The 26282-nt window shown below is 43.7% G+C and overlaps 1 protein-coding gene across 12 annotated transcripts in view; it reads right to left on the reverse strand.

Moving 5' to 3' along the window:
* The window catches only part of Smoc1 (SPARC related modular calcium binding 1), a 157033-nt gene that overhangs the window by 39658 nt on the left and 91093 nt on the right, over positions 1 to 26282 (reverse strand). For 6 of the 12 annotated variants that reach the window (XM_071607922.1, XM_071607916.1, XM_071607919.1 and 3 more), the window contains 2 exons: positions 12422 to 12611; positions 10360 to 10407 (listed from right to left, as the gene is read on the reverse strand). In XM_071607922.1, the coding sequence (XP_071464023.1) occupies positions 10360 to 10407; positions 12422 to 12611 (238 nt within the window). The remainder of the gene's footprint in view (positions 1 to 10359; positions 10408 to 12421; positions 12612 to 26282) is intronic. The other 6 variants (XM_071607925.1, XM_071607924.1, XM_071607923.1 and 3 more) reach the window with 2 other exon arrangements.

Consider the following 26282-nt stretch of genomic DNA (forward strand, 5'->3'; position numbering starts at 1 on the left):
AAAATCTGATCAAAGTTTTTTAATTAAATAAACCTTACAACTCAGGTCTTTATTTTTTAAATGAACAAAGTTGTTTTAATAGACATTTTGCAAGAGACATATAGATGGCTAACAAACACATGAAAAGATGCTCAACATCATTAGTCATTAGGAAGGTGCAATTAAAACCACAGTGAGATACCACTAAATACCCACTAGATTGGCTAAAATAGAAAAGAAAATACCAAGTCTTGACAAGGAGAAACGGAACCTTTGTTCACGGCTGGTAGGAATGCACAATTGGGCAGCCACTTTGGAAAAGAATTTGGTAGTTTCTTTTAAAAGCTAAACATAAACTTAGCATTCAACACTCCCAAATTCCTCCCCTAGGAATCTACTGAAAAGAAATAAAAAAACAAAATGTCCTCCTGAAATGTACACAAACATTCATAGCAGTATTATTCATAATAGCCTCAAATTTGAAACAATCCATCTCTCTGTCAACTGGTGAATAAATTGTGGTATATCCATATACTGGAATGTTATTGAGCAGTGAAGAGGAATATACACTAATAACATGTGAGGGTATAGATGAAAAACATTATAAGAAGCAGATGGAAATACTATACATTATACAATTACATTTATATGAAATGTCTAATAAAACTTAACCCATAGAGTCAGAAAACAGATCCATGGTGTGTGAGGGATGGGGAATGGAAATGGGGTATAACTGTAAATAAGCTCAAGGTTTCTTTCTGAGGTGATGGAAATGTTCTCTGGTGGTTGCAGAACTCTATAAATTTACTAAATTCACTGGACTGTGCATTTACAAGGAGTGAATTTGTTGATATATAAATACTTCAATAAAGCTATTAAAACAAAAGGAAGGGAGTAGAAAAGTCATCGCAGATAAATCATCAGGCATCAGCAACTAGATCATTTGAGCAATCCTTAATTAAGAGGGAGACTCTTCCATATATTTTTAAGGAAAAAATATCTAAATCTCAGTTTACATATATGTCTCTGATGACGTCATGCCTGATGCTTATTCTCAGTGAATCTTTTGGACCTCAAGTAATAGGATTTTCTTTCTCCTTAATACCCTAATATTCTTCCACAACCAAGGCAAGATATAACACTGAAAAAAAAGTCAATTTGAAGATTATCATTTTTGCACCACCAGCCAAGAAGGAGGAAGTCACCAGGCAGATAAAAAGTGAATTGAGTCTCAAGGCAAGTAAGGGACCTTGAGCAACAGCTTTGGAAACCGCCAGACGCACAGCCACCACAGCACAGCCACCACAGCCACGGCGTTTGGCCTTCCAAGGTTCCCCAACCCCCAACCATGCCTCGTCCTTGCAGGTGCAGCCCCAGAAAGTCCTGGCCCCTCCATGGGCTCTGGGAGTCTATACAGACAGTGGGTTTGTGTGACAGCACAATTCCTTGCCCTGCAAGAAGGCCCGGCCCACGCACAGACAGCTGGAAGTCACTTCGACCCCCATGACACCGTTCAAAGCCTCCTCTGTTTGGCTTTTTGATTCCTGATTGACATTCGCTGGCGAGGGGAGATAAATGCTGGGCTGAGGACAATGTAGATCCCTCTGACTATTCTCAAGGAAAGACTTTTCAGAATAACAAACAAAACAAAACAAAACCCCCAAAACATTGGTGTGCTTAGGGGACTGAATAGAGCCCAAGAGGTCCAGGGAAGCAGGGCTGGCCCTTTCAAGGGGCTGGCAAGTCCATTGAGGAGTTAATTGTTTGGGTGTACAATGAGTTTATTCTGACCACATACAAAGAGCTTTCTCTTCCAGGTCCTTCAAAAGAAAGTGTGTCAAAGGGGCCAGAGGAGGAATCTGTATTAATGGCATCTCTTGGGGTCTCTGAGACTGAAGAGCTTTGGGGAATGAGGGAAAAAAAGAAACTACCACCCCCATCCTGAGATATGGAAGGTCCCTCAATAATCCCAAGTGTCCTTTGGGTCTTGAGCTCTTCCCAAACCATGTCCATCACTGGTGACAACCTCCCTCATATTCTTTTAGGCTGCCACTGTCCATCTTTTAAATAGACATGGAGATAAACTTCAGCCTGGTAGAAAAGCAAGAAGTTCTTGCTTTGGGGGGAACCACATTATTGCCAGAGCCACCATCCTCCTCGACAGGTGACTCAGGGCCCAGTGCTGACTTATTCTGGGCATTGTAGGGAGACAACTAGGTCTGTTGGTAACTCCTGTAAGAACCTAGCCCAAATCATACAAGGAGGAGGAGGAATATTGGACAACCTCAGCATTTCCTGAGATGCACGTCTCCTAACAAGGCTCAGAAATGGACTGTGAGCTGTCCCTTTTCTGACGCCCCAAAGCAGAATTTCTCGGGGCATTTCCAGGCCTCGCCAAAGCAAGAGGTCCATGCTTTTCATTCAGCTCACCCACCTGTCTAGTCCCTCCCCAGGGTGAAAATGAGCTGGCTTTTTGTGACCAGTTCCCTATGTTCTCAAGCCCTCCATTTCCCCAAATAAGAGCAAAATCATGAGGCTAGTGAAGAAGGCGACCAAATAAGGAGGAGGAACAGGAGACGCCAACCACACAAGAGTCAGTTGAGAGCTGATTCACATACAAGATTGTGCTAACTTTTTTAACTTGTTATTCTGAGATGATTACAGATTCAAAAGGAAGTTCTAAAAATAATACTAAGAGGTCCCGTGTACCCCCTTTCCACCAATAGTAACATCTTTATGGTTAACATCATTTACATAGGTAATCTGTACCTATGGCCTTCTGAATTCAAGGGTTGTGCATCCTCAAATCCAACCAACTGCATATCAAAAATATACAGAAAAAAATCACAATGAAAAATACAACTTAACACTAAAAAAAAAAAAACTGTACAAATAAAAAAAATACAGTACAACAACTACTTAAGAGCATTTATATTATGTTAGATATTATAAGTAATCTATGATTTAAAGTATTTGGAAATGTGCATAAATGTATATAAATACTATGCCATTTTATATAAGGGACTTCAACATCTATGGAATTTGGTATCCACTGTATGGTGATGTTCTGGAACCAATCCCCCATGGATACTGGGGGATGACCACAATTATAGAGACAATACAATTGTAACATAAAATCAAAATCAGGAAACAACATTGGCCAATCCATAGACCTTATTCAGGTTCCACCAGCTTCATGTACACTCGTGTGTGTGTGTGTGTGTGTGTGTGTGTGTGTGTGTGCGCGCATGCGCGCATGCAATTCTGTCATTTTATTTGGGTGTAGATTTGTGTCACCACTTCCAGAGCCAATACAGAACTATCTCATCACCACAAAGATCCTCCACACGCTACCACGGTAGAGCCACACTTTCCCTCTTCCCCGCACACCTGGCAACTACTCTTCAGTTCTCCACCTCTCTGACCGTGTCATTTCTAGAATGTTGCATGAATGGAATCATGCAGTCTGTGACCTTTTGAAATTGAATTTTTTTCACTCTGTATAATGCCCTTGGGAGTCCTCCAAGTTGAGAGATATATATGTAGCTTGTGCCTTTTTATTACTAAGTATTTGTCCATAACATGGAAACATGGATGTAGTAGTTTGTTTCACCTACTGAAATACATTTGGGTTGTTTCTATTTGAACTACCACAGATGAAGCTGCTACTCATTTGTGTACAGTTTTATTTGTGTGGATGTTAAGTCTTTATATCTCTAAAAAAAAAAAACTGTTCAGGAGGCAATAGCTGGATTATGGTTAAATGTACAATTAGTTTTTTAAAGAAACTTCCAAAGTATTTTCCAGAGTGCCTGTACCATTTACAGTCTTATCAGCAACATATGAGACATCCAGCCTGTCTACTGTCTCACCAGCATTTGGGATTGAAACTATATATAATTTTTTTTTTAAAAAAAAAAAAAAACCTCTTCAAATAGTGATCTCTTACCATGGTCTTCATTTGCATTTCCTGTGGTTAATGATGTTGAGCCTCTTTTTGTGTTGCTTATTTGCCCTCTGTATATCTGCTTGGGTGAAATGTATATTCATAAGTTTGCCCATTTTTTTTTAATTAAACAGTTTTTACCATTGTGATTAGAGTGTTCTTCATGTATTCTAGATACAAGTCCTATGTCAGATATGTGGTTTGTAAATATTTTCTCCCTATCTGTAGTTTTTTCATTCTCTTAACAGAATTTTTGTAGACTATATTATTTATTTATTACATTTATACATACGGACCAAGTATTGGGTGGTAAAGATTTTCTTCCATATTTTCTTTTAAAAGGTGGAATAGCTTTACAAGTTTTATATTTAATTTTATGATCCATTTTGTAATTAATTTTCATATAAGGTGTGAGGTTCAGGTTGAAAGTCTGTTTGGCCTATTGATGCCCAAGTGCTACAGAATCAGTGGTTGGAAAAACCATCTTTGCTCCACTGAATTCTTTGCATCTTGGCATAAATCCCTTGGCCATCCTGGTACGGGTCTGTCTCTGGGTTCTCTGTTCCCCATTGTGTGTCAGACCCTCCACTAATACCACACTGTCTTCATTGCCGCAGCTTTATAAGTCTTAAAATCAGATACAATCATTTCTTTCATTTGATTTTTCTATTTAAAAAATGATTTTAGTTACTCTAGTTCCATTGCCTTTCCACAGAAATTTGAGAACAAGCAACCCTGAATCTCACATCTTCCTTTCTGCAGGCACAGGATTGGAACAACAGGACCTGAAAGTGGCAATTTCTCAACCACCACCACCACAAGAGCCACATGGCTCTCAGAAATGTGCATATGGAGTCAAAAGAGACTCCAAGGCCTGTCTACCCTTGTGCCCACTTCCCTGGCTTCCTCTAAGTTGCTGTGCCACAGCTAGAACTGAACTCAGGTAAGGAACAGGAAGCCAACAAGCACAGTCTTGTTGGCCTGACAGGTTTTGAGCCCTTGCACCTGGACTTAGGAGCCCTACGAAAGCACCAACCAGATTGGCAGCCTGTCACAATCACCCCAGGTGGCCCTCTAAGGGTCTTTCTTTAGAGGTTCTGGCAACATGGGCTACCAGCTGGGGCTGTTTGGAGGGGCCACCTGGCTTCCCTCCCCTGAAGAAGTGACAACTTGCAAGCATCCAGAAGACTGTTGCTCCTCCCTGGGGAGGCTTCACATCCACCTGAAGAGAACTTCCATAATTAATGGCAAAGTCCCATCCAGATGTGAATGTCTCAAAATAAGACCAGAGCTCTTATCATTTTTACTCATTGCTGGATCCTCAGCGATTACAAGAAGCATGGCACTTAGTAAGTTCTGAATAAATATTTATTGAATAAAAGAACCAAGTATAAAATACCAGTGGTTACTAATACCAACAGGGGCTCAAGTCAGTCTCTGAGGAGGAGGCATTTCCACATCTCTAGAGATGGGGATATGGCAGGGATTCAAACTCTTAGCCTCATACTCTTCACAACACAAACTTTGCTTTGGAGCCCTGATAAAAGGGCCAAGGTGAGGAGCAGGGACTGAGGAGGGAGCCAAGCTGGAGGAGCAGTTAACAGTGGGAAGAAGGAAGCCATCATACACATACACACGCCCCTTTTGACACTGCAAGGGCAAAGCTGAAACACAGATATGCCAGGCTTGGTTGAGGTTCGGAACATGAGAAAGAACCAGCAACATATGCACAGAGAGCCCAAGAGCTGCTACCTGTGGGCTTGGGGCTGCTTAGGCACAATGTCAGAGCAAATGCTTCTACCAAAGGTAAAGTGAGCAGAGCCCAGCAGATGCCCCTCTCCACTCGAATCCAGCCCAGGCTGGCAGCTCATCAGCTGCTGATCCAGCCTCCCCATGAGCTAGGGAAAGAGAGAAAAAGAGATAGCTGGGAAGAGGTTAAGTCATGTGGAACATCCCTCGACAGCCAGCCTGGTACAGATCAGCCAGGCCTGGAGCACTGAAGTACACCTCCTTCAGGCATGCTAACCCCCCATGAGGGTGAAGAGATGCCTGCCATCCATTACCCCTGCCCTAATGGTGCCCCAAAGTGCTACCTGATCCATCACTTGAGGGACAAGGTCTCCAAGTTGGCCCCAATCTGTAGACCAGACTCTAAAAACAGACAGAGACCTTGGGGAAGAAATGTGACTCACTCCTTACTTGAAGCACATACTACGGAGCAACCAGTGTGTGTGTGTGGCGGGGGGTGGGGGTGGGTAAAAAAAAAAAAAAAGTCTCTGCACATTAAAGACTGGTTGGATTTTGGAAGTTCTGCCCATCTCTGAGACTGTCTTGACAAATACAGAAGCCCATGCAGCAAAATCTGAGCAGTTTGTTAATGTTTTTATTTTATTTTATTTTTTTTATTTTTCTCTCACTTCTCTTAAACAACAGACTCCCAGACCTCTTAGAGGAAAATAAACAAATGACAGAAAACGCCGGATGACCCTAAACTTTCACTTGCAATTTATCACAGCGTCAGCCCCAGGCCCTCTGTATTTCTGGGCACTCAGAGGAAACAGCTCCCTGAGAACTGCCAGCAAGCATCTGACAAGTGCACGGCCATGTGGTCCCATCTGTCATTCTTCACCACCCATCAAACCCTCCCTCGGAGGCCGAGGACTTCTCTCCTGGCCCCTCACGAGATGTGAAGACCAGGCCCAGGTCCTGGTGTTATCCTGGAAGGTCACCCCCCAGTTGTTGGCATCAAGACCCCAAAAAAGACACACTTGAGGAAAATCCACAGGCCTTGGCACAGCCAGGTAGAGCCAAGCCGGGCAAGCTGATGACCTCAGAACTGTCTGCTTCCAGCTGCTCTCCTTCAACTACTTCAGTGGAAACCCAAAATCCAGCTTTCTCTCTCTCTCTCATCTGTTTTAACAGAAGATTTCCAGAACTAAAGGGGCTGTGTGGGGTCTTCTCCCTCTCTTCAGATAGTTCTCTGTCACATCAATGAAGCACATGTGCCTGCACGTGTGCACCCGCGCCCCCCTCCAAGGGCTAGGACCAGAGAAGAAGGGGAGGGGGCGGCCAGGATGAGATTGCCCCAGATCAATGGATATTTGAAACTCAAACACATGGCCCAGGACCTACACTGCACGTGTTAATTACCACACATGTGCCCATAAAGGAGTCCGTTAAACACAGGGGCCCAAAGAACAGAGCGAGGAAAGGACATTCCAAGGGATTAAGTAAATAGTCTGAAGTTGTGACCCTCCTCCCCTCCTGAAGCACGTGCATCTGGCTGAGGAAGATAACAGGGCCCCCCTTCTTCCCCCATTTCTTCCCTGGGGCCCCACACCTGTGGACCACAGCAACCCAGGCCTCCCAGCCTGAGGCCAAACACCGTGACCTGCTACCGAAGGCTGCTATCTCTCTGGGCCTCCTCCCCCGGCTCCTTGCCTTTCTCCTCCTCTCCTTCACAGGACTAATTCCTGGCTGGCAACCAGACGGTATGTGGTCACACAATACATCTTTTCATTCCTTCCAGGCAGAGAGAACCGATCCCTCCCAGCCCCGTCAGTGGGGCAGATTCAAAAGGCCAAGAGGGGAGGGAGTGAGAAGCCTGGGTCCCGTCCTCACCCTGCAGCCCCTCACCCCTCACACCTGCAGACCTCGTGCCTCACCTCCTTTCTGACCATATCCCCCTCCTGCTCAAGGGTCCCCGGGCCAGCATCATTTAAGTTGCAGCCTCAGGACGGCGAGCTCCAGCACTAGGGAGATGCCTCCTTGGGGAAGCCACGTGTGGGCACAAGCTCAGACAAGGGGCCTTTGTGTCTTCCCACCTGCTGCCCTACAGAGCACATTCCATTCTTAAGTGGCCTCTGAAAGAGGAACCTTGGCAGGTCAATACAGGATATTACAAATGCCCTCTCATACCCTGTCCCCATTCAAACTTAGGCTTCCTGGACAGGTGTGGCTTCAGGTGGCCCTTCCTACAGGTGGCCCAAACCTGCTCTTCACAGCACTGCCCGTGGAAGACAAAGAAAAGAAGACTTGGTGCCTAATTAGATTCTCCAAATAGATGGAAAGAGAGATGACTGGGCAAAAATCAAGTTTCTAGGAGAGAGTGAGCCCTAGCATCTCCTGCCAGGGTCTTGTCCTGACTTTTGCCCCAAGGAAGAAGCCTCTGCAGAACCATCTAGGTGGAAAGACCCCATCCAGGACAGGGGAGCAAAGAGCTGGAAGCCAACAGCACTCGTTCTCTCCAAGAGGAGGCTGCAGATTCTACCCTGTTTCCTCCACCTCTCTGGAGAATCAGGCTCGTCTGCCCTCCTTTGGCCCATGCTCACTGTAAATTGCTGTAAATGTGCTCCCCAACGCACCTGCCCTCTTCCAGCTGGCCCTCTTCCAGGATGACCATGGTTCTGTCTCACTGTTACCCACAGGGCGCAAAGCCACATCAACCTGGAAAGTACTTCTCTGTCTGGTTTAAGAGCCAGATGGCCCAGATGACCTTTCCTGGTACTTGGGCTTCATTCAGCATCACACACTTCACTCACTCCCTTTGGAAGGGAAAATCCAAGAGGTCAGTTTTGCATGGTTACCCATTTCCCCCTACTACTAGGACCTCACGCCCAGAGACACAAGGTGATGTTCCTAAAGATTTCAGTGGCAAAAAGCAAAACAGAAGGCAGCTCCCATTTCCACCCCCTGTAGACACAGGTCATTGACAGCACTAGTGATTTCAAAGATCTTTGCAGATTTGGAAAAAGAGACTTCCTGCCCTTCTTCCCACCTTCCCTTACCTGGGAGGGAACCACCAGCACTCATGGCTATCTCCCCTTGTCTGAAAAGAATCTGGAAAGACACTTGCTCCCTTCTTTTCACCCACTCACTCATTCCTGCCCAGCAGGAAGAGGAGCAGTGCAACTGGGCCGTGGGCGTACATTTCCTGGTAGGTCACCGTGTTCTACTGGGCCACTGTATTCCACTTCCATGGCTTGGAGCACCTGTGTTTCAGGCAGCAGGTTCTTTGGACTGTTGTCTCCTGCATTCAGAGTGGGTGGCTCGGCCTCTTTTTCCATCCCCAGGACCATGCATGTAGGACAAGCCTGTGCACTTTGTGCTGACTCAGCAGTTCCAACTCCACATGGGCTCTTAAGGCCTAAGTGCAGGTGGAAGCCTCAAATTCATCAGAGATAGGAGCTCTGCAGTGCTTATACATGAAACGAAATGGAGATCTGCTTTCCAGGCTGCTACCCGCTCTCTGTGAATGCCATCCTAGAAGCCAGTGGCAACAAAATATATAGGCCTCGAACTATCTCCCAAACTGGAAATCGTTGCAAACATATACATAATCCTCATGCAGGCTAATCTACTAAACAGCATTCAGACAAATGCCAGCTATCTAACTTCAGGGACCCAGCAAGAAATGAATATGTAGGACCCTTTGTAAAAATTAAAACAAATAACAACAATAAAAACATAACCAGGAAAAACTGACATTCAAGTCACTAAAATATAAAGCTCTACCCTGTTTTCCATAGTCTCTCCTCTTGAGAGATCATAGTGACCTCTCATTTGCTGTTTAGTGTTGTTCTAGGTAAACAAAAATTAAAGCCTTAAGCTTGCTGTGGGAGCCACAGCCAGCCCCAATGGCACATGCCTGTAATCCAAGTACCTCAGGAAGCTGAGATAGGAGGAGAGCAAGTTTAAAGCCAGCCTCAGGAATTCAGTGAAGCCCTCGGCAACTTACTGAGACCCTGTCTCAAAATAAAAAAATAGAAAGGTCTGGGGATGTGGCTCAGTGACAAAACTCCCCTGGGTTCAATCCCTGGTTCCAAAAAAAAAAAAGAAAGAAAAAAAGTCATCGAAGCTCACATCACAAAAGCTACATGCTTCTGGGGTGACAACATCTGTCATCAGATACTCATATTACAGGTATCTCCAGGCTCACTGTCCCCTCGGATTCAAGACAGAACTACTCAGAATTTCAGGAAAACAAGTGCACAGGCCACACAATCATGGAGCCAGCCCAGTGTTAATGAAGAGAAGCGGGATGCACTGGAACACAGGGGTAAGGAGAATGGGGGCGGGGGGTACTCAAGTGGGTTATTCAAAAGAAAGCTGAGAGCAGACAGGAGCACTCTACCTTCACTGTCTTCTTTGGCTGGCTACATCTGCGGTTGACCAGCTGAACTCCCCAGGGAGCCAGGAGCTCAGGGCTCACATCCAGATCCCTGTGCTACACTTGCTTGTCCCCCTCAGAAATTCTGGGAGATGATCACCACCACCATGCAAGCCTTACTTACCACCAGAATGGGGAGGAAACAGAAGGCTTTCTGGGGGGCACTTTTAGCTTTCACTCCAGGCTCCTTCTCTCTTGTGTAAGAACTTCTGCTCGGACTGGCTTTAGAAGCAAACATTTAGATAAAGCATCAAACTCCACTCACCTCTCCTTCCCGAGTTACCCTGGCTTAAGGGCTTGTCGGTGACTGAACCTTGGGGGAGAGGAGAAACAAAAACAGCCATTCAGAGTGTGCGGCGGTTGGTTTCTTTCAAAGGGTTGGTAAAGCCTGACATTATGAGCATATGGCCATGTATATACGTATTGTATACACACCGGGGGATATTATATACAAAGTGAGTATGTACATACATGTCAGCAGGGTTTGTTTAACATCAATGTCACTGATAACCTAGCACTGTTTTGAGACAAACTATAATTTCCAGGTTCCCTGGCAGTGGTCTTGACCAGGTTCTTTAAAAAGTCCACTTGCAGATAATTCCCCTGTCGAACATTTCAAAACCTACCCCTCCACATCCACATGTCCCCCACTTCTCACCAGCTCCCTGTTCTGAGCCATATCCAGTCGGCAGGGCCAACTGAAAAGAAAACCCCTCTTACTGCAAATGCAATGATTGACATCCCTTGCTGGTTAGGGCAGGAAATCAGCGATTTTCCATCTGCATTAAGTAGAAAATTGTCGGCCCAATTGTACTGAATGGGCCAAAATAGTCTGAGGCATGGAAACAATTTTCTAGACACAGCCTGTTCCTCAGGGTGGGGGTAGCATGTCCGTTTCCCCTGCATATACTGGAGCACCACATGCACCCATCCTCCAGACCTGACCCTGTGGCACCTGCCTTCTCCATGAAGCCCTCCCCCACACAAGCAGGGTATGACCACATATCCACGAGACGACATCTGCAGAGACACCACCAACAAAAGGAAAGAGGATCCGTATTTTCCTAATTTTTATCATACCCCTTCCTTCTCCATATCCTAGTTTTGTGAGAATTCCATTATATTATCCTCCATGGCTACTTTCTAGTACATTTGTTTGCTTTACATGAAACTCTCCAGGTCATGTGCAAGGAGAGCTAATTCCTGCCCCCCTCCACCCCAGCCCCAATTAAGGTTTCCAGTTTCCATGTAAACCACAAATAAAGTAAACTTCCCTTTTGGCCTGCAAATTTGGGTTTCCTAATATACATTCTTACTGTCCTATCCACTTAACTTTTCTCTTTTATATGGAAGGGCTAGTAGAAAGAAAAAAAAATGAGTAAATTTTGTAAGAAGTTACTAGGACTGGTAGCCTTTGGAATTTCAAATAGGTTTTTAGCAAGTGTTTTATATTTTGTTGACATTTAAAATAAGTGAATAAATAAAACCCTATGTACACAGATATGGGGAAATGGTGAGAGGCCCTTTTGAATGAGAGATCGGCCACACAGGGAATTCAAGGGAGGAGCTCGTGAGTCCTCATCACTAAGAGGAGGCAGAAGGTGTAGGGTTTACAGACATCCAGAATCCACAATCCCAATGAATCTGATCCAGTAGCAAAATTTCCCGATGCTTCTAACGTCGAAATAGAAAGGACTTAATTTTTCCTATGGACTAACCCAAGAATTCCCAATCAAGCACCAGTTGCCTAACTTAACTACTCAGCAGAACCACCTGAGAAGATTCATAAAAATAAGGACTTCGGATCTCACTCCAGTCCTATTGGATCAGAATATACAAGAAGCCTTGACATCTGACTTCTTTCTTAATTCCCCAGGCGCTGCTGCTGATCAGTCAGATTTAAAGGCCACTGTCATGAAAGCTTTCCCTTACGGTAGGTTACTTTACTCAAGTGTGGCAAATCTATGGCACAGAGGCCATCACTCTCCTCTCCCACACCTGTGATGGACATCACTAATTGATCACTGCAGCCTTTGATGCTGAACTCATGCGGTCTCAAAATGCATGTTAATAATGCACTGCAAGGACCACTAGCAATCAGTCAGTCAGCACAAAAGGTAGAAGCATACATGCCACCTCAGCTCTAAGGGTTTCCACCAATGCTTAGGAAAAAAGCACCAGGGGGAAAAAAAAAAAAAAAAACAGAAATCTAAACTCAGAATAAATAAACATATATACCCTGACCCTCATTATCCAGCTAATTACTGAGGAAGCTGTTAAAGGGGGATCTTTCCTGACCTGAAACAGGGCGTGTAGTCACCACCAACCTTTTAACAATCCCCAATGGGATGCAGGAGACCAATCAAGGGGTTTTTTTTTCCAACTCTTTTCATTCTTCCCGCTCCTCCCTACGATACCTGAACATACAGGAGTTTTATTCTGCACAGAAGAGCCACTGATGGGCTTCCCATCCGGGGTGACACACCAACAGTACCCTGTGTAGGTATGGCACTGCACCTGTTCAGAGGAAGGGGAGGGAGGAGAACCTTAAGTCCCAGAATACAACATCAAGAGGCACCCACCCCTTTCCATGCACTGCCCATCCAGAAGAACAGCTCCTGCCACCTCTCACTCCACATCTGTCTCCAGGGTACATCACATGTGGGTCACCTAGCCAACAGCATCCATGCACAACCATGGCCATTTATCTGCTTCATTCTTATTGACTCCAAACACTTAACAGCTGGTATCGTTCTGAGATATGTCCACTGTGATTTTCCTGTGTTGGGTCTCACCAATCCCTGTACATTCTTTTCCCAAGCACTCCCATCCAATTATTAAGAATTCTGATCAGTAAACTAATTAGGCAAATATGAGCTGGAATTTCACCATTGTGGATTGACTTGATGCTTCTTTAACAAGTAGAGACAAATGGTAAGCTACTATATATATATATATATATATATATATAGAGAGAGAGAGAGAGAGAGAGAGAGAGAGAGAGAGAGAGATTTAGTTGTTGATGAACCTTTATTTTATTTATTTATATGCGGGACTGAGGATCCATGCAGGACCTCACATGCTAAGCAAGCACTCTACTACTGAGCCACATCCCCATCTTGTTCTAGTTTCTCTAAGCACCCGTATATGGATCAGCCTGCCTACTATCACGTGGCTCTCCTGAGCCAGGGCACACACGCATCACAGGGTCAAAGCATGAGAAAAGTCCTTTGTGCCTGTAGGTTCTACTTCTAGATGTCCAGATGCACCTCTGGGTGACCTTCCCCAAATCTTCAGGGTCGGGTTCCTTTGGGATAGAAAATGAAAATGAGCTGTTCACACCCTTTAGGACACCCTTTAGGAAACTCTTCTCCCCCCAAGGGCCCCCCCCCCATAGCTGTCACCTCACCCATCTCCTCCCACTCCACCCCACTGTCCTCTTCCCTTCTGTTTTCTCTGTGAAGTTCCTAAACACATATCAGAGCAGATTCCCTTACTTAAGACCCCTCAGTGAGGACTGGAGGTGCAGTTCAGTGGTAAAGCACTTGCTTAGCACATATGAGGCCCTGGGCTCCAGGACCAGCCCTGCCAAAAACAAAGTAACCCTCAGAAATGATTCAACCCTGAACTCAGGATAGACTAAAGAAATTTGCATGGCGCTCAAGGTCCTCCATATCTGAGCCTATCTACCCCAGCGGGAGCATCCCACACACCCTCCACTCTACCACAATGAAGCCTTTGATGCTCCCAAACACACCCTAGTTTCTCCAGATTCTGAACCTTTGTTTGCTCCAACTATTCAATTTGTCTGGGACACCACTCCCCAGCCCAGCCCCAGTCCTCTTCTAATTCTTCGGTGGCCCTCTCCTAATCCCCCTCCATGACACACCTCCACCTCAAAGCAGTCCCTGTCTTCCTGCTTCCCCTCCCTCCCCTTCTTCCTCTGATTCTTCCCCAAATTCAGGGCCCTTATCACAGCGAGCTCTCGCTATTGATTTGACTAGTCTTCTTCCCACTCTAGACCATAACTTCAAGGACTGCAAACTAGTTATTTCCCCCTTCCGAGCATCTAGCATAGCACCTGACATTTATTGTAGGTGATTGATGGGCTGAATAAAGGCACAAATTCTCATATTTCCTCAAGTCTTGGTCTCCATCAATTCTAAAAATGCAATATCAATTTAAAGAGCCGCAGCACATTAACTGTAGATCTCAATGACAAGATGTGTGCCAACTGCAAATAGATTAAAGTGTGAAAAAATGTGTCTCTTGGGATCAAGGACATATTGAAATCACAGCTAGACAGTAATCGCATACAAATTAAGTTGGGCGGCGGAGAAGGAGACAGCGAAAAGAGCAATCTGACAGACTGGGCAAGACCCAGAAGTCATCACTAAGGCAGAAAAGCTGCAGACAGGTTTCTGCTCTCGTGTGGGCACCACACCCTGCAATTTCCTCCAGGACAAGTTGTTTCAGCACAGGCCTACTCAGAGAAACCAGGGCAAGACAAAATGGAGGGTCCCTACCAGCATGACAACTGCTGTCAAAATGAGGCACTTGCCTCTACCATCTCTGCAAGGCAGCTACACCCAGTGCCTTGACCCTGGAACCACACGTCCAGCCCCTGCTTGTTTCATGGCATAGTCGTCACCCACAGCCATGGCTGTTCACCAAGATCAGTATCTTGGGTTGGGACAGCACTACTTTCTCAGGGGCCTTAAAGGTGGAAAGAAAAGAAATCCATACCAACCAGGGCTTGGATCCCAGTGCAGCCAGTTGGGAACTGGGCATCTTACTTAGCTCTCTGAGCCCTATCTACACAATGGAGTGACAACGTCCAACCTGGAGGATCAGGGGAGGCAGAGCAGTGCTTGTCATGTGGTAAAGGACAGAGGTGGAGTGGCTATCGCCATAGTTGCTCTTGGTTGTGTCAGAAACACCTGGCAAGCCGTCTCTTCACAGGCCAGTGCTCCACTAGCAATCTCTACAGGCTTGGGTGGGAAATGCAGCAGGAAACTTGGAGTTGACCCTCCCTCAGATTCCATCAGGGGATATTTCCTAGAGATGACGCTTCACCAAAGCAGCATTTGAATTGGTGACTGGTTGGCTGCTTTCTCCTCCTTGGCTAATAATCACCCCTGGGGGACTCTGTCCTGGGATTGGGTGGCCATACTGACTCATGCAGGATCCCCTTGGCTCTCAGGGTCAAGGTGATTCTCTCTGTATGAGGCCTGCACAATCCAAGTCAGCACCCCAGGCCGTGCCTCTGGGCTGGTGCTGCACTGCTAGAACCTGGCACTGTGGTCAAGGAGGCTGCAGAGAACTGGCTGATTGGAGAGCCCCCTCCACCAAGGCATGCACAAAGTCACAACTAAATGCATGAGTCAAGTGCCAAGCCCAAAGCTTTGTTCCAGGGGATATAATCTGACCTCTGGGCTCAGTGGGTCCCAAGGGCCACATGCACAGTGAGTGTGCCCATTGTATCCCTGGGGGCACCAGGGCACTGCCTCCCAGCCCCCAGCCAGGCCCAAAAGCCCAAACACAGCTCCTTTCTCCCCAGGGTCCTTGGCATTTCCACCCATAAGCACTCTAAAAAACTGGACTACAAAATCCTCAGACTGGGAGCTCCTTCCCAATCTTATGAAACTGAAACTAAATGGGGAATTGTGCCTGGGGTACATAGTAGTCAGCATACCTGCCCCGGGTGTATTATAGGGGGAGGCAGTAGATGGGAGTAAAAGAAGGCACAGAGACCCCCCAGAAGGATGTCAGACTGTGGGAACCACAGAGGTGGCCAAGCAAAATCCCTTTGTCGTAGGGGCCTGAAGAGAATCAGCCCATGATTCTAAATTGAGAAGTAGTTTTTCAGTTGCCTTGGGGAGTTTTCAAGATGTCTTCTTGCAGAAAAAGAAATGGCATTAAGACAGACTGCAGCCTGGAAAGCTTCTTTATTAGACCAAGGCTAAAACTGTCTGCATTTATTTTAAAAGGGAAGATGATGGTAATAGTACCTATCTCCATTGTTGGGAGAATTAAATTAAGTAATGTAAATAAAGTACTTAGCTCAGAGAGTAAGTGCCCAGTTCACCTTAACTATTTATTTTTATTATCATCATGTTATTTTTTAAGAAAACTATCTGTACCTTCAAAGAGGCCAGCGCCAGATTATCTCATGAGGACAAAAGAACATCCTATTCTGACCAGCCTGAGGGGAAAGAGCAATCTGAAATCAGCAAAATGTTTGAAAAAAGTTTGGGAGTGGGAAGATATAGAAACAGTTCTATTCCTTTCACAGAAGAAAAGCAATCAGGGTATACATTCTATAGAATTGATGGTTTATACAGACAACCAAATGTGAATTCTGCCTAGTCAATCTTCCTCCCTTGCAAACTTATTATTTTAAATTAATAAGTAATAGCCTTTGTTTCCCTGCAAGCCTCAAATTGATCAACTCTCAGCCTTAATCTATAGGAGAAGCCTGGGCCTGAGGAACTAAACAGGCAGTTGGCTGTTTCTAATATCTTGCTGTGCAGTTCTCACAACTCAGCATTGTTCCCACTCCAAAGGTATAGGCACAAACCAGGGAACTGGCTCTCTACCATGCTGAAGCCTTCTAGTAGGCTGAAGGTGTCAACTGAGGGTACTTCCTTTAGAGACAAAAAGTGTGCACACCTCAACCAAAAGGAGGTTTTTTTTGCTCTCTGCTTGTACTATAATTATCCTGTGGGATGTAACAGGTGTTCCAACGGGTACATTAAAACAGTGTGTCCTTAGATAAGTAAGTTTCATCTCTGACTCACATACATTCATATTATTGGCAAGAAGCCCTTTACATAAACAGCTCAGTGGCATATTGCAGTTTAACCTCCATCCAAGATTAAGACAAATCTGCAATCACTTTAAGCCTGCTAATCTTCAACATTAGCCCAACTCCTGGCCACCTGGGAGAATGTGGAAGGCCAGCACTGCCAACAAAGGCAGTGGAAAGGGACCTAGAAAACACCAATTCAGGGGCTGGGGATGTGGCTCAAGCAGTAGCACGCTCGCCTGGCGTGTGTGCGGCCTGGGTTCGATCCCCAGCACCATATACAAACAAAGATGTTGTGTCCGCCGAAAACTAAAAATAAATAAATAAATATTAAAATTTCTAAAAAAAGAAAACACCAATTCACAGGAGCTGAGGATAGGAAAGCAAGGAGAAACTCAGAGGGGCAGATGGATTATGCATATAGGCCACCATTGCCCATAGGTGCCATGCCCAAAATGGAAAATTCCACATTTTACTTTAACAATGGCTTTTCAATCCCCATCCGTGATCTCTGCATTACCTCATTTAGGCCTCAAAGTCAACCCATGTGCAAGTCCTTATAGGAGACGCCTGGAGAGAGCTGTTCTTCAAGTGTCATAGTTAATGACATCCCAGGAAATTAGAATCATTGCTCATAACACTTCAGAATGGACAGGGCTAGAAACTGCCGCAGAGATCACCAGTGTAACCCAAGCATTTTACAAGTGAGGAAACTGAGGCCCAGAGAGAGAGAGAAGTAGCAGAGTCCCTGGTCCCTAATCCTAACAGATGGAAATGTCTCAGGCCTAGAAGGGAGAAGGAGAAAAGAAGTCGTAACAAGAGCTGGCTTCTGTGGGAACTGCCTGAGTCTCTCTGTGCCTTGTAATTCTCTGGCAAATAGAACTCTTGGGGTGAGGGAGACAAGGATAAATATTCTCCCAGAGGAGGCAGCTGGAAGAGAGCCATCTGCTCTAGTGAGTGAGAAGTCTTTCCTGGGGTGCTTTGTAGAACAGCCTGGGGGCCCCCCAGCACCCACTGGCTGGCCAGCCTTCCCTTGGCCCTTTCTAGGGGCTTCTCTGACAGAGGTCAGAACTCCCATCTCAGAGCAGTTTCTTTGTTATTTTTCTTTTCTGCCTTCCTTCCTACCAGCCATCCACTTCCCTAAGAAACCCATGATGAAAACCATCTCCCGTGCATGCCTATTTCCTTCCGTTTCCTCCAGAGATGGGAGGTCCATGGCTGTCTCTCCCGCCTGGTTGCTATACTGACAGACACCATTGGTGTTCTATGGTGTGAACAGGAATTACAGGAGGTGAAGGTATTCTCTGGCCAAGTAACTTTGGAAATATTGGGTTAATCCAAGTGAAAAGATTTCTCCACTGCAGAAGTCTTCCTAGCTTTAACTCAACAGATGGTTTAGCTCTAAGAGGAAGGTCCCATTTGCAGCATTTCCTAAACCTCTTAAACTAGAGGACTCCACCTTAACCTTTGTGTGAGGAGCATTTCATGGGACCCGTGTTCTCAGCAACATGCTGAAAAGAAAATAACAAAGAAGCTGCTCTGGGAGGGAAGACAGGAAAAGCATCTAACACAGTGTCAGGTGTGAGGAATTTTCTTTTTCAAGTATATACCTCATCATCCAGAATTTAAGGAGACGCAGAGAAGGAGGTGATCCTTCAATTTTCAAATCCTCTTAAACATGGGAGTCTTTGTTGACCACATCTTTGTGAGTTGATGGTGTGGTATGGATGCCAATATGACATTAGTTAGTCAAGAGACAGCCCCATTCATCCCCAAAGACACCCCTACTAAATCTTGTGTTCTGTCTAAGGAAGGACACTTTATAAAGAAGGACCTTGGAAAATCAGATCTGGAAGAAAGAGACCAGCAGAAAAGAGATATAAAGCCCTATGATATGGGAATGATTGATTGATAAAAGGATTTTTGCCAGGCAAAAAAAAATTTGCTGGCTAAAAGAGAGGATTTCACAAGGACATAACGGTGTCCATCTTCAAATCTTTCTGTGAAATGTGAGATTTCTATGGCTTTTGTAAGTCCCATGTCTACAGCTGGAGTCATCTGTTAGAAATCATAGGAAGACAGCTTTTGAAAGCTCTCAAATCAATATAAAGAAGGATTTCCCAACAAAATGGCCCCAGAATATATTATGGGTTTTGTCACCCTGGGAATAAGCTCCCTGTCTGATGGCAATCGAGCAGAAAGTGCATAAACCACTTGGTCCAAGACTATAAATGGAACCAAAGCCCTGGATTGGAGCAGTAGGGAGAAGATAAAGCAGATGCCTCCAAGGCCCTTTAATTCAAAAAGTCCATAACTCTACAAACCCTTCTGGAAATTGGTCTTCTACTGTATAAGAGAAAAGTTAAAATAATGCATAAACTAGCACCTGTCAGTGGTAAGACCATTCTTCTTAGTCTATAATCAACTTTTTTTTAATTTTTGCATTTTCCAAAAAAATGGAATCCCATTCACGCAACGCACATACAAAGATATTTTAAAAAATAGGGAAGCACAGAAATTTGTTTTCTGAGACCTGCCCTCTGTTTGTGCCTAGAATGATCCAGATTTGTAAACAGCAAATATTGGTAACTCTTATTAATTCCTTTTCTTTCCATTTTTTTGCGGGGGGAGATCTAATATGTTTTTATGTTTACAAAACACCCAATAAGAAAGTCCTTATATGTAGGAGCTCTGTTCATTTTAGAATTATGAAAAATCTGGCTGATAGTAGGACAAAGTGACATGTATTGGGAGCCCTTTTTAAGAACCCAGGTCTGACTTCACTTTTCATCAAATTTCCCTTTCTTCCACCCCATGCCTGTGTTTCTATGACCTTTCCCTATTTTGACACGGGGTGGGGGGACCCTGATCCCTTCCTTTTTGCAAAAGAGTTTACTGACCCACCTGCAGGGTCAGCTCCTGGCATCTTCTTTACACTTACACTGGAATGGAAACAGTCCTAAATGCATGTATATTATCAGCTCTGCCTGGACATGTCTTGAATAAGTGTTGCCTGTGGACCTACTGTGTGTCTAACTACTTTATGGAATATTACCATTTGTCTTACAAAATCCAAAAGAGTGTTCCTCGGAGGTCATTGATTTAACCCCCTCTCCAGCCCTCACAGCTATGCTGCATCTCTGCAGGATGTCCACCTCTGCTTGCCCACTTCCCAGGATGGGAAGTTAAATCCTATGTTTCATCTATAGACTGCTCTGCTTGTAAAAAGTTCTCCCCTATTTTGAATCAGAATCTCTTATCTTTGTATCAGTGATCCTGGGTTGGCTTAGAGGACTGTACAAAGGCTTTTATCATTCACAGACAAGGCTATTGTCATTCGGGTATCCCTTTGGTCATCTCACTTCTACTCATCCTTGGTTCTTCTCATCTCCATGCCAAACATCTCTGGCTCCCCCTGAATATTTCTCCTGTAACTCACCTGACTCACTCTCCCGGATATGCCCTAGTTTGTCAACATCCCTTCAAAAGATGGCAGTGTCCTTGAGAGGGGCTGTATGGAGTAGTGTTTGGGACCAAGAACTCAGGCATGAGGCTGCTTGGGTTTGAACCCTGACTCTAACCAAGTCATAGGCTGTGTGACCCTGAGCTAGTTACTCAGCTCCTCTGTGCTTCCATTTCCTCATCTATGCGACAGAACTATAACAGTGCCTACCCTCATAGGTTGCAGTGAAGACTGAATAAATACATGGCAGGCATATATAAAACAGCCTAGAACATGGTAAATGCTATATAAATGAGAAAGTGTTGGCGCTGCTGCTGATTATTATCATCTGAAAAAGAGAAGAATCATTGAGAGAGTGACTGAGGCCTGCCATCATGGGCCCTTCTCTCCCACAGACAGCAGGAAGGCCAGAGAAGCCCTTCCATCTTTCCCTCCTTCCCAAGTACACCCCTTTGCATAAGAGCAGCTGCAGATACGGCCCAGAGCTTGCTCCTTTCATTTCCACAATAGACAAGTGATAGGGACAGAATCCCAAGGGCTCCCAGGAGATCAGATGCCCAGCTGGGAGCACCCAAATCCTGTGTGCTTCAGCCAAAATGAATAACGTCAGCCAGTCTTTGAGAGGGTGCACAGTGATTCATCATTCAGCCGGAGGTCAGTCACGGAAGAGCAGGACACAGCAGAAGCTGGGGTCAGAAAGTCCTCACAGAACACAATGGACAGTGTTCTGAGCACACAGAACAGCTCCATCCACTTCATCTTGATGCACGTCCCCGCTTCCAAGGTACCATTCTCCCATTGACAAAACAAGAGTGGTGGCTCCCGCCATAGACAAGTCCCTCCTGCACGTGCTGAGATCAGGCTCTGTTCCTGCCATCATTTACAAAATCTAAATTTTACTTTTATATCTGCAGTAACAGATTGCTTATTGACCACAAATTACATGCCACCTAGAACTCTCACAGGAAGGCAAAAGGTAAAGCCCCCTCGGACAGAGGACTGCTGCTGCTGCTCACTAAGGCACCAGCTCCTACATCTTCCCAGATCCTGAAGTGCTGAGAACCTGAGTGAGCTCGGAGGAAACATCAGGGTGGGAAGAGGAAAGAGCCCAGCGTTCTATGGGAACAGGCTGCAGCACATCTCTATGGTGACACAGCTTACTGTAACCCACAGTTCCTGATTCAGAAAAGAAATCCCTTCCCCACTGGAAGATTCAAAGATAAGCCTATTGAAGACTGAAAACTCTTAGCACACACAAGACTCATCTTTGGTGATGCTAGAGAGTTTCCCACCACCAATTTGCATCCCTCTCTCCCTCCCTCCCCCTTCCCTTGCAAATACCAAATCAAGGACACTGATACTATCACAAAACCTCAGACTACAATACAGGCCACGGGTACCTGCAAATTCTGCACCCAGATGCACTGCCCTGGGAAGAGAAGATGGTGTCAACCCCACATGCAGGTGCTAAACAACACATTGAGATCACTGTTTATTTGAACAGGAAGGAGAAGATTTCGAAACTCATGGCAAAGTTATAATATTCAAGACAGGGTAATACTAGCATAAGGCTAGACATGGATGGAGATCAATGGAATGGAATTGAGAATCCCAGAAATAAGCCCTCATATTGACCTTCACCTGATTTCAACAAGGGTACCAAGACAATTCAAGGGGAAAGAAAGCCTTCTCAACAAGTTGTGCTGAGATAACGGCTTACACACAGGGAATAAGGTGAAATTGGACTCCTACCTCACACAATGCACACAAACTAAACCAAATGGATTAAAGACCTAAATGTACGATCTGAAATCATTGAACTTTTAGAAGAAAACACAGGAGTAAAACTTTGTTATCTCGAGTTGAGAAATGGTTTCTAAGGTATGTCAACAAAAGCATAAGCAATAGAAGAAAAGAAAATAGATAAATTGGACTTCAAAATTAAAAGTTTTGTGCCTCAAAGGATATTATCAAAAGTGAAAAAGTTACCAAGAAGATGAAAGAAAATATTTGTAAATTGTATATAAGTCATATCTAGAACTCAATAACAAAAAGACAAAGAACTGAATTAAGAAATGGGCAAAAGATCCAAATAGATATTTCCCCAAGGATATGTAAATGGCCAAAAAGCACATGAAAAGATGCTCAACATTTTTAGTCAAATCAAAACCACAAAGATACCAATTCTCACCCACCAGGACGGCTATCACACAGAAGACAGATAATAATAACTGTTGGCAAAAATGTAAGGAAGTTGGAACCTTCATACATTGTTAGTAGGACTATAAAATGGTACAGCCATATTGGAAAAGTCTGTCAATTCCTTAGAAACTTAAATATGTAGTTACCATGTAACCTAGCAATTCTATTTCAAGAGAACTGAAAATATATATTATATAATGAAACAAAAAAATATATGAATGTTCACAACGGCCTTATTTATGATAGCCAAAAACTGGAAACAACCCAAATGTCCATCTGCTGAGGAATGGATAGACAAAACAGGACACAGCCATATAATAGAATATTACAATAAAAAAGAATGAAATACTGATTCATGGCACAACTTGGTTGAACCTTGAAAACATAATGGCGAATCAAAGAATCAACCATGAAAGTCCACATATTTTGATTCCATTTATATGAAATATCCAGAATAAGCAAATCATAGAAACATAAAGATTAGTGACTATGAAAAGCTGAGGTCAGCCAGTGGGGTACAGGAGTTCTTCAGTGGTGCACAGGCCTGGCATTAGATACTGATGATGGTTGCACAATTCTGTGAATATACTCAATTCTACATTAGAAAGGGCAAATTTTATGTTGTGCAAATTGTATTTCCACAGAGCCAATAGTGCTGAATAGAGCACATTTCTGTATACATGATCCACACGATGGATTATTTGAAGGGAAAAACACATGTAAAACAAGTAGTAAAATGTCCTGAACATAGTAGATATTCAAATTATAGTAACCATGTTTATTGAGCACTCTTTAAAAAGGGAAAAAGAAAAGCAACAACTTTCCCAACAAGGGTCCATTTACCATTTACGCCATCTTTGCCTACAAAATGGGCTTGAATTTTTAACAGTATGATTGCTGAAAGAGAGAGAGACAGAGAAAGACAGAGAGAGAGAATATGTTGGCATTTTATATGCACCAGAGAGCTGGGGTCTAAATTATGGTACCATCCATTAAAACCTAAAAACTGGCCAGGTGCAGTGGCACACGCCTGTAATCCCAGCAGCTTGGGAGGCTGGGGCAGGAGGACAGAGAGTTCAAAGCCAGCCTCAGCAAATGTAAGGCACTAAGCAACTTAGTGAGACCCTGTTTCTAAATGAAATACAAAATAGGGCTGGGGATGTGGCTCAGTGATTGAGTGCTCCTGAGTTCAATCCTGAGTGCTGTCCCCCCGCTCCCCCAAAAAAACCTAACAACTGGTTCTGTTTGGGGCCACCTATGCCTGGAAAAAAGCTTACATATGCACTCTGGGTCTCAGTTCTTTTAGGTCCTCTATCTGGTCTGAGGAGAGAGTCACACTGTTGCTCCAGGCAAGATCTTTCCACATTATCACGAAAATGACCATTGCCTCTCTACTCAGAGGTCTACTCTCCTCAAAGATGGAACAAATCTTTTCCATTCCACAAGGACACTCAGCACCCCAGCCTGCCAACCTTTAACCAGCCCAGGCCAACGAAGGTTCACAGTTCATGTAAAGCATCGAGACTTTCAGCACTTGCTGAGATGCTGGAAGAGAAGACCAAATGACAAGCCAAGATGTTTCCAGGGCAAGCTGGTCACAAAACTCAGGTTTTCAGGAGTGACATCAGGAAGAGCAATTCTGTACTGTGGGGGGAAATCAGGGGGAAGCTAAAAAGGAAAAAGTCCTGCTTCACAGACCAACTCCAGGCACTTGGAAAATAAGTGTTGCATCTCCCTGGGTTTGAGAAAACACAACAGTAAGGACTTACAGAAATGACAAGGGAACTCACTGCCTTTGTCAAAAAGCCACACAACTTTTTCTTTGAACCGCCAACTTCAGAACAAAGCATAATCAAGAAGAAATGACAGCTCCCAGGACCTCTATATGCAAAAAAATGACCTCCGGGAATAATGCATATGTTTATGCACTAATGGGAAGAACAGTGGTTCGAATGAATAAAAAAGTTGTTAATTTTCTGACAGAGATGCATCAAGAAAAAATGCTCCTGGACCCTGGGGCTCAAAGACAGGAAACATAACATTTTATTATAATAGAAGTAATAATAAATGGTGTTTCATATTCTACAATAATAATATTAGAACTATAATCAATTAAAACAAAAAATTTAAATGATTTGAGAATATGACTGGTAACAACCATTAGTCAACCACACAATTGCTCAACATGTGTGGAAAACAATTTAATAATATGCATCAAGTGCCTTCAAAAAGTTGGGCCCGGGCTGGGGGTGAGGCTCAGTGGTAGAGTGCTTGCCTAGCATGTGTGAGGCACTGAGTTCAATTCTCAGCAATAAAATAAAGGTCCATCAACAACAAAAAAAAATATATAATTTTTTTTAAAAGTTGGGCCTTTTCACCCAATATCTGCCTTCTAGAAATTTAATTCCCAAATTTCCAAGACTCATGGAATACAATGTGATCATTTTTTAATGAGGTAGAGCTATAAGAAACCAAAAATAAGTCCACAATATAATTTGTTTTAAAATGTTATGAAAATACATGATATGGTACTATTTTTATCCTAAATAATGATAATAAGTATGCACAAGGAAAAATCTAGAGGGTTATAGACTTAATTGTTGCTAATAAATAAGTCACTGTTTCTATCTCCACCCTATGCACTTCTATGTTTTCAGAACTTCTTGTTACAGATTATGATAGATTTTCTATTGAGGAAAAAAATATGAAAATATTTCTCTTTTTAATTATTGGACCAATTAAGTCCCTAAAATATACAACAGACACTTATGCAAAATGAGCCTCATTTCAGTAGTTGCCTGGTGTGGCTATGCCATAATTTGTTTAAACAATTTTTAAACCATTCTCTATTATTGGATATTTAGGTTGTTTCCAAATTTTTGCTACTATAAACAGAACTTGAATGGAAATCCTTGTGGCAAAATATTTTCAAATATTTTTAATTATTTCCTTAGAATAAATTCCTAGAAGTGGAACTATAGGTCCAAAATGTGGACACAATTAAGGACTTTTGACTCCCATTGCAAAATCACCCCCTTAAAAAGTCAATGCCAATTTTCTTCCTCCACGGCAATACAGGGGTAGCCTTCTCCCCAAATATTACCATCTTTTCTGATTTTTTTCTGATTTGATAAGCAAAACAAAATCATCACTTTTATTTGTGCTTCTTTAGTGACCAGTGAAGATAACAATCATTCAGATTCACTTATTGCCTATTTATTATTATTCAGTGATCTGCTTGTTGATATGTCCTGTGCAGTTTTTCTACTGGGCTCTTTTGTTCCAAATTTTAAGAATTATTTACAAAAGATTAGCTCTTTTTAACTAAGGTTAATGTGTGTCACTGTTTTTTCAGTTTTGTATAGAATGTTTATGGTCACAAAATTTAAATTCGTATATATGTTCTCAACAACAAAATTGCATTCTGAATTTCAAATAACTGACTTGTTAATGGGCTTTTAAAATCCGTATTACCCATTATACCTAGGTATTTTATCATTTGCCTTAATATCTTTTCTGCATGTAAACCCCTTGAAGGCAGAAGTAGGACATCTTTTTTTTTTTTTTTTTTAATCCCCTATAACAACCAGTATACAGCCCAGAATACAGTGGAGCTCAAGACTGTCAGCTTGGGATTAAAACAAATATATGTTGTCTGGGGATTTGCTTTGAAGCAATTCAGTTGGGATGGGAGACGAAAATGATGTAAAGATGA

This window comes from Marmota flaviventris, chromosome 2 (genome assembly GCF_047511675.1).
Source record: "Marmota flaviventris isolate mMarFla1 chromosome 2, mMarFla1.hap1, whole genome shotgun sequence".
Classification (NCBI taxonomy): domain Eukaryota; kingdom Metazoa; phylum Chordata; class Mammalia; order Rodentia; family Sciuridae; genus Marmota; species Marmota flaviventris.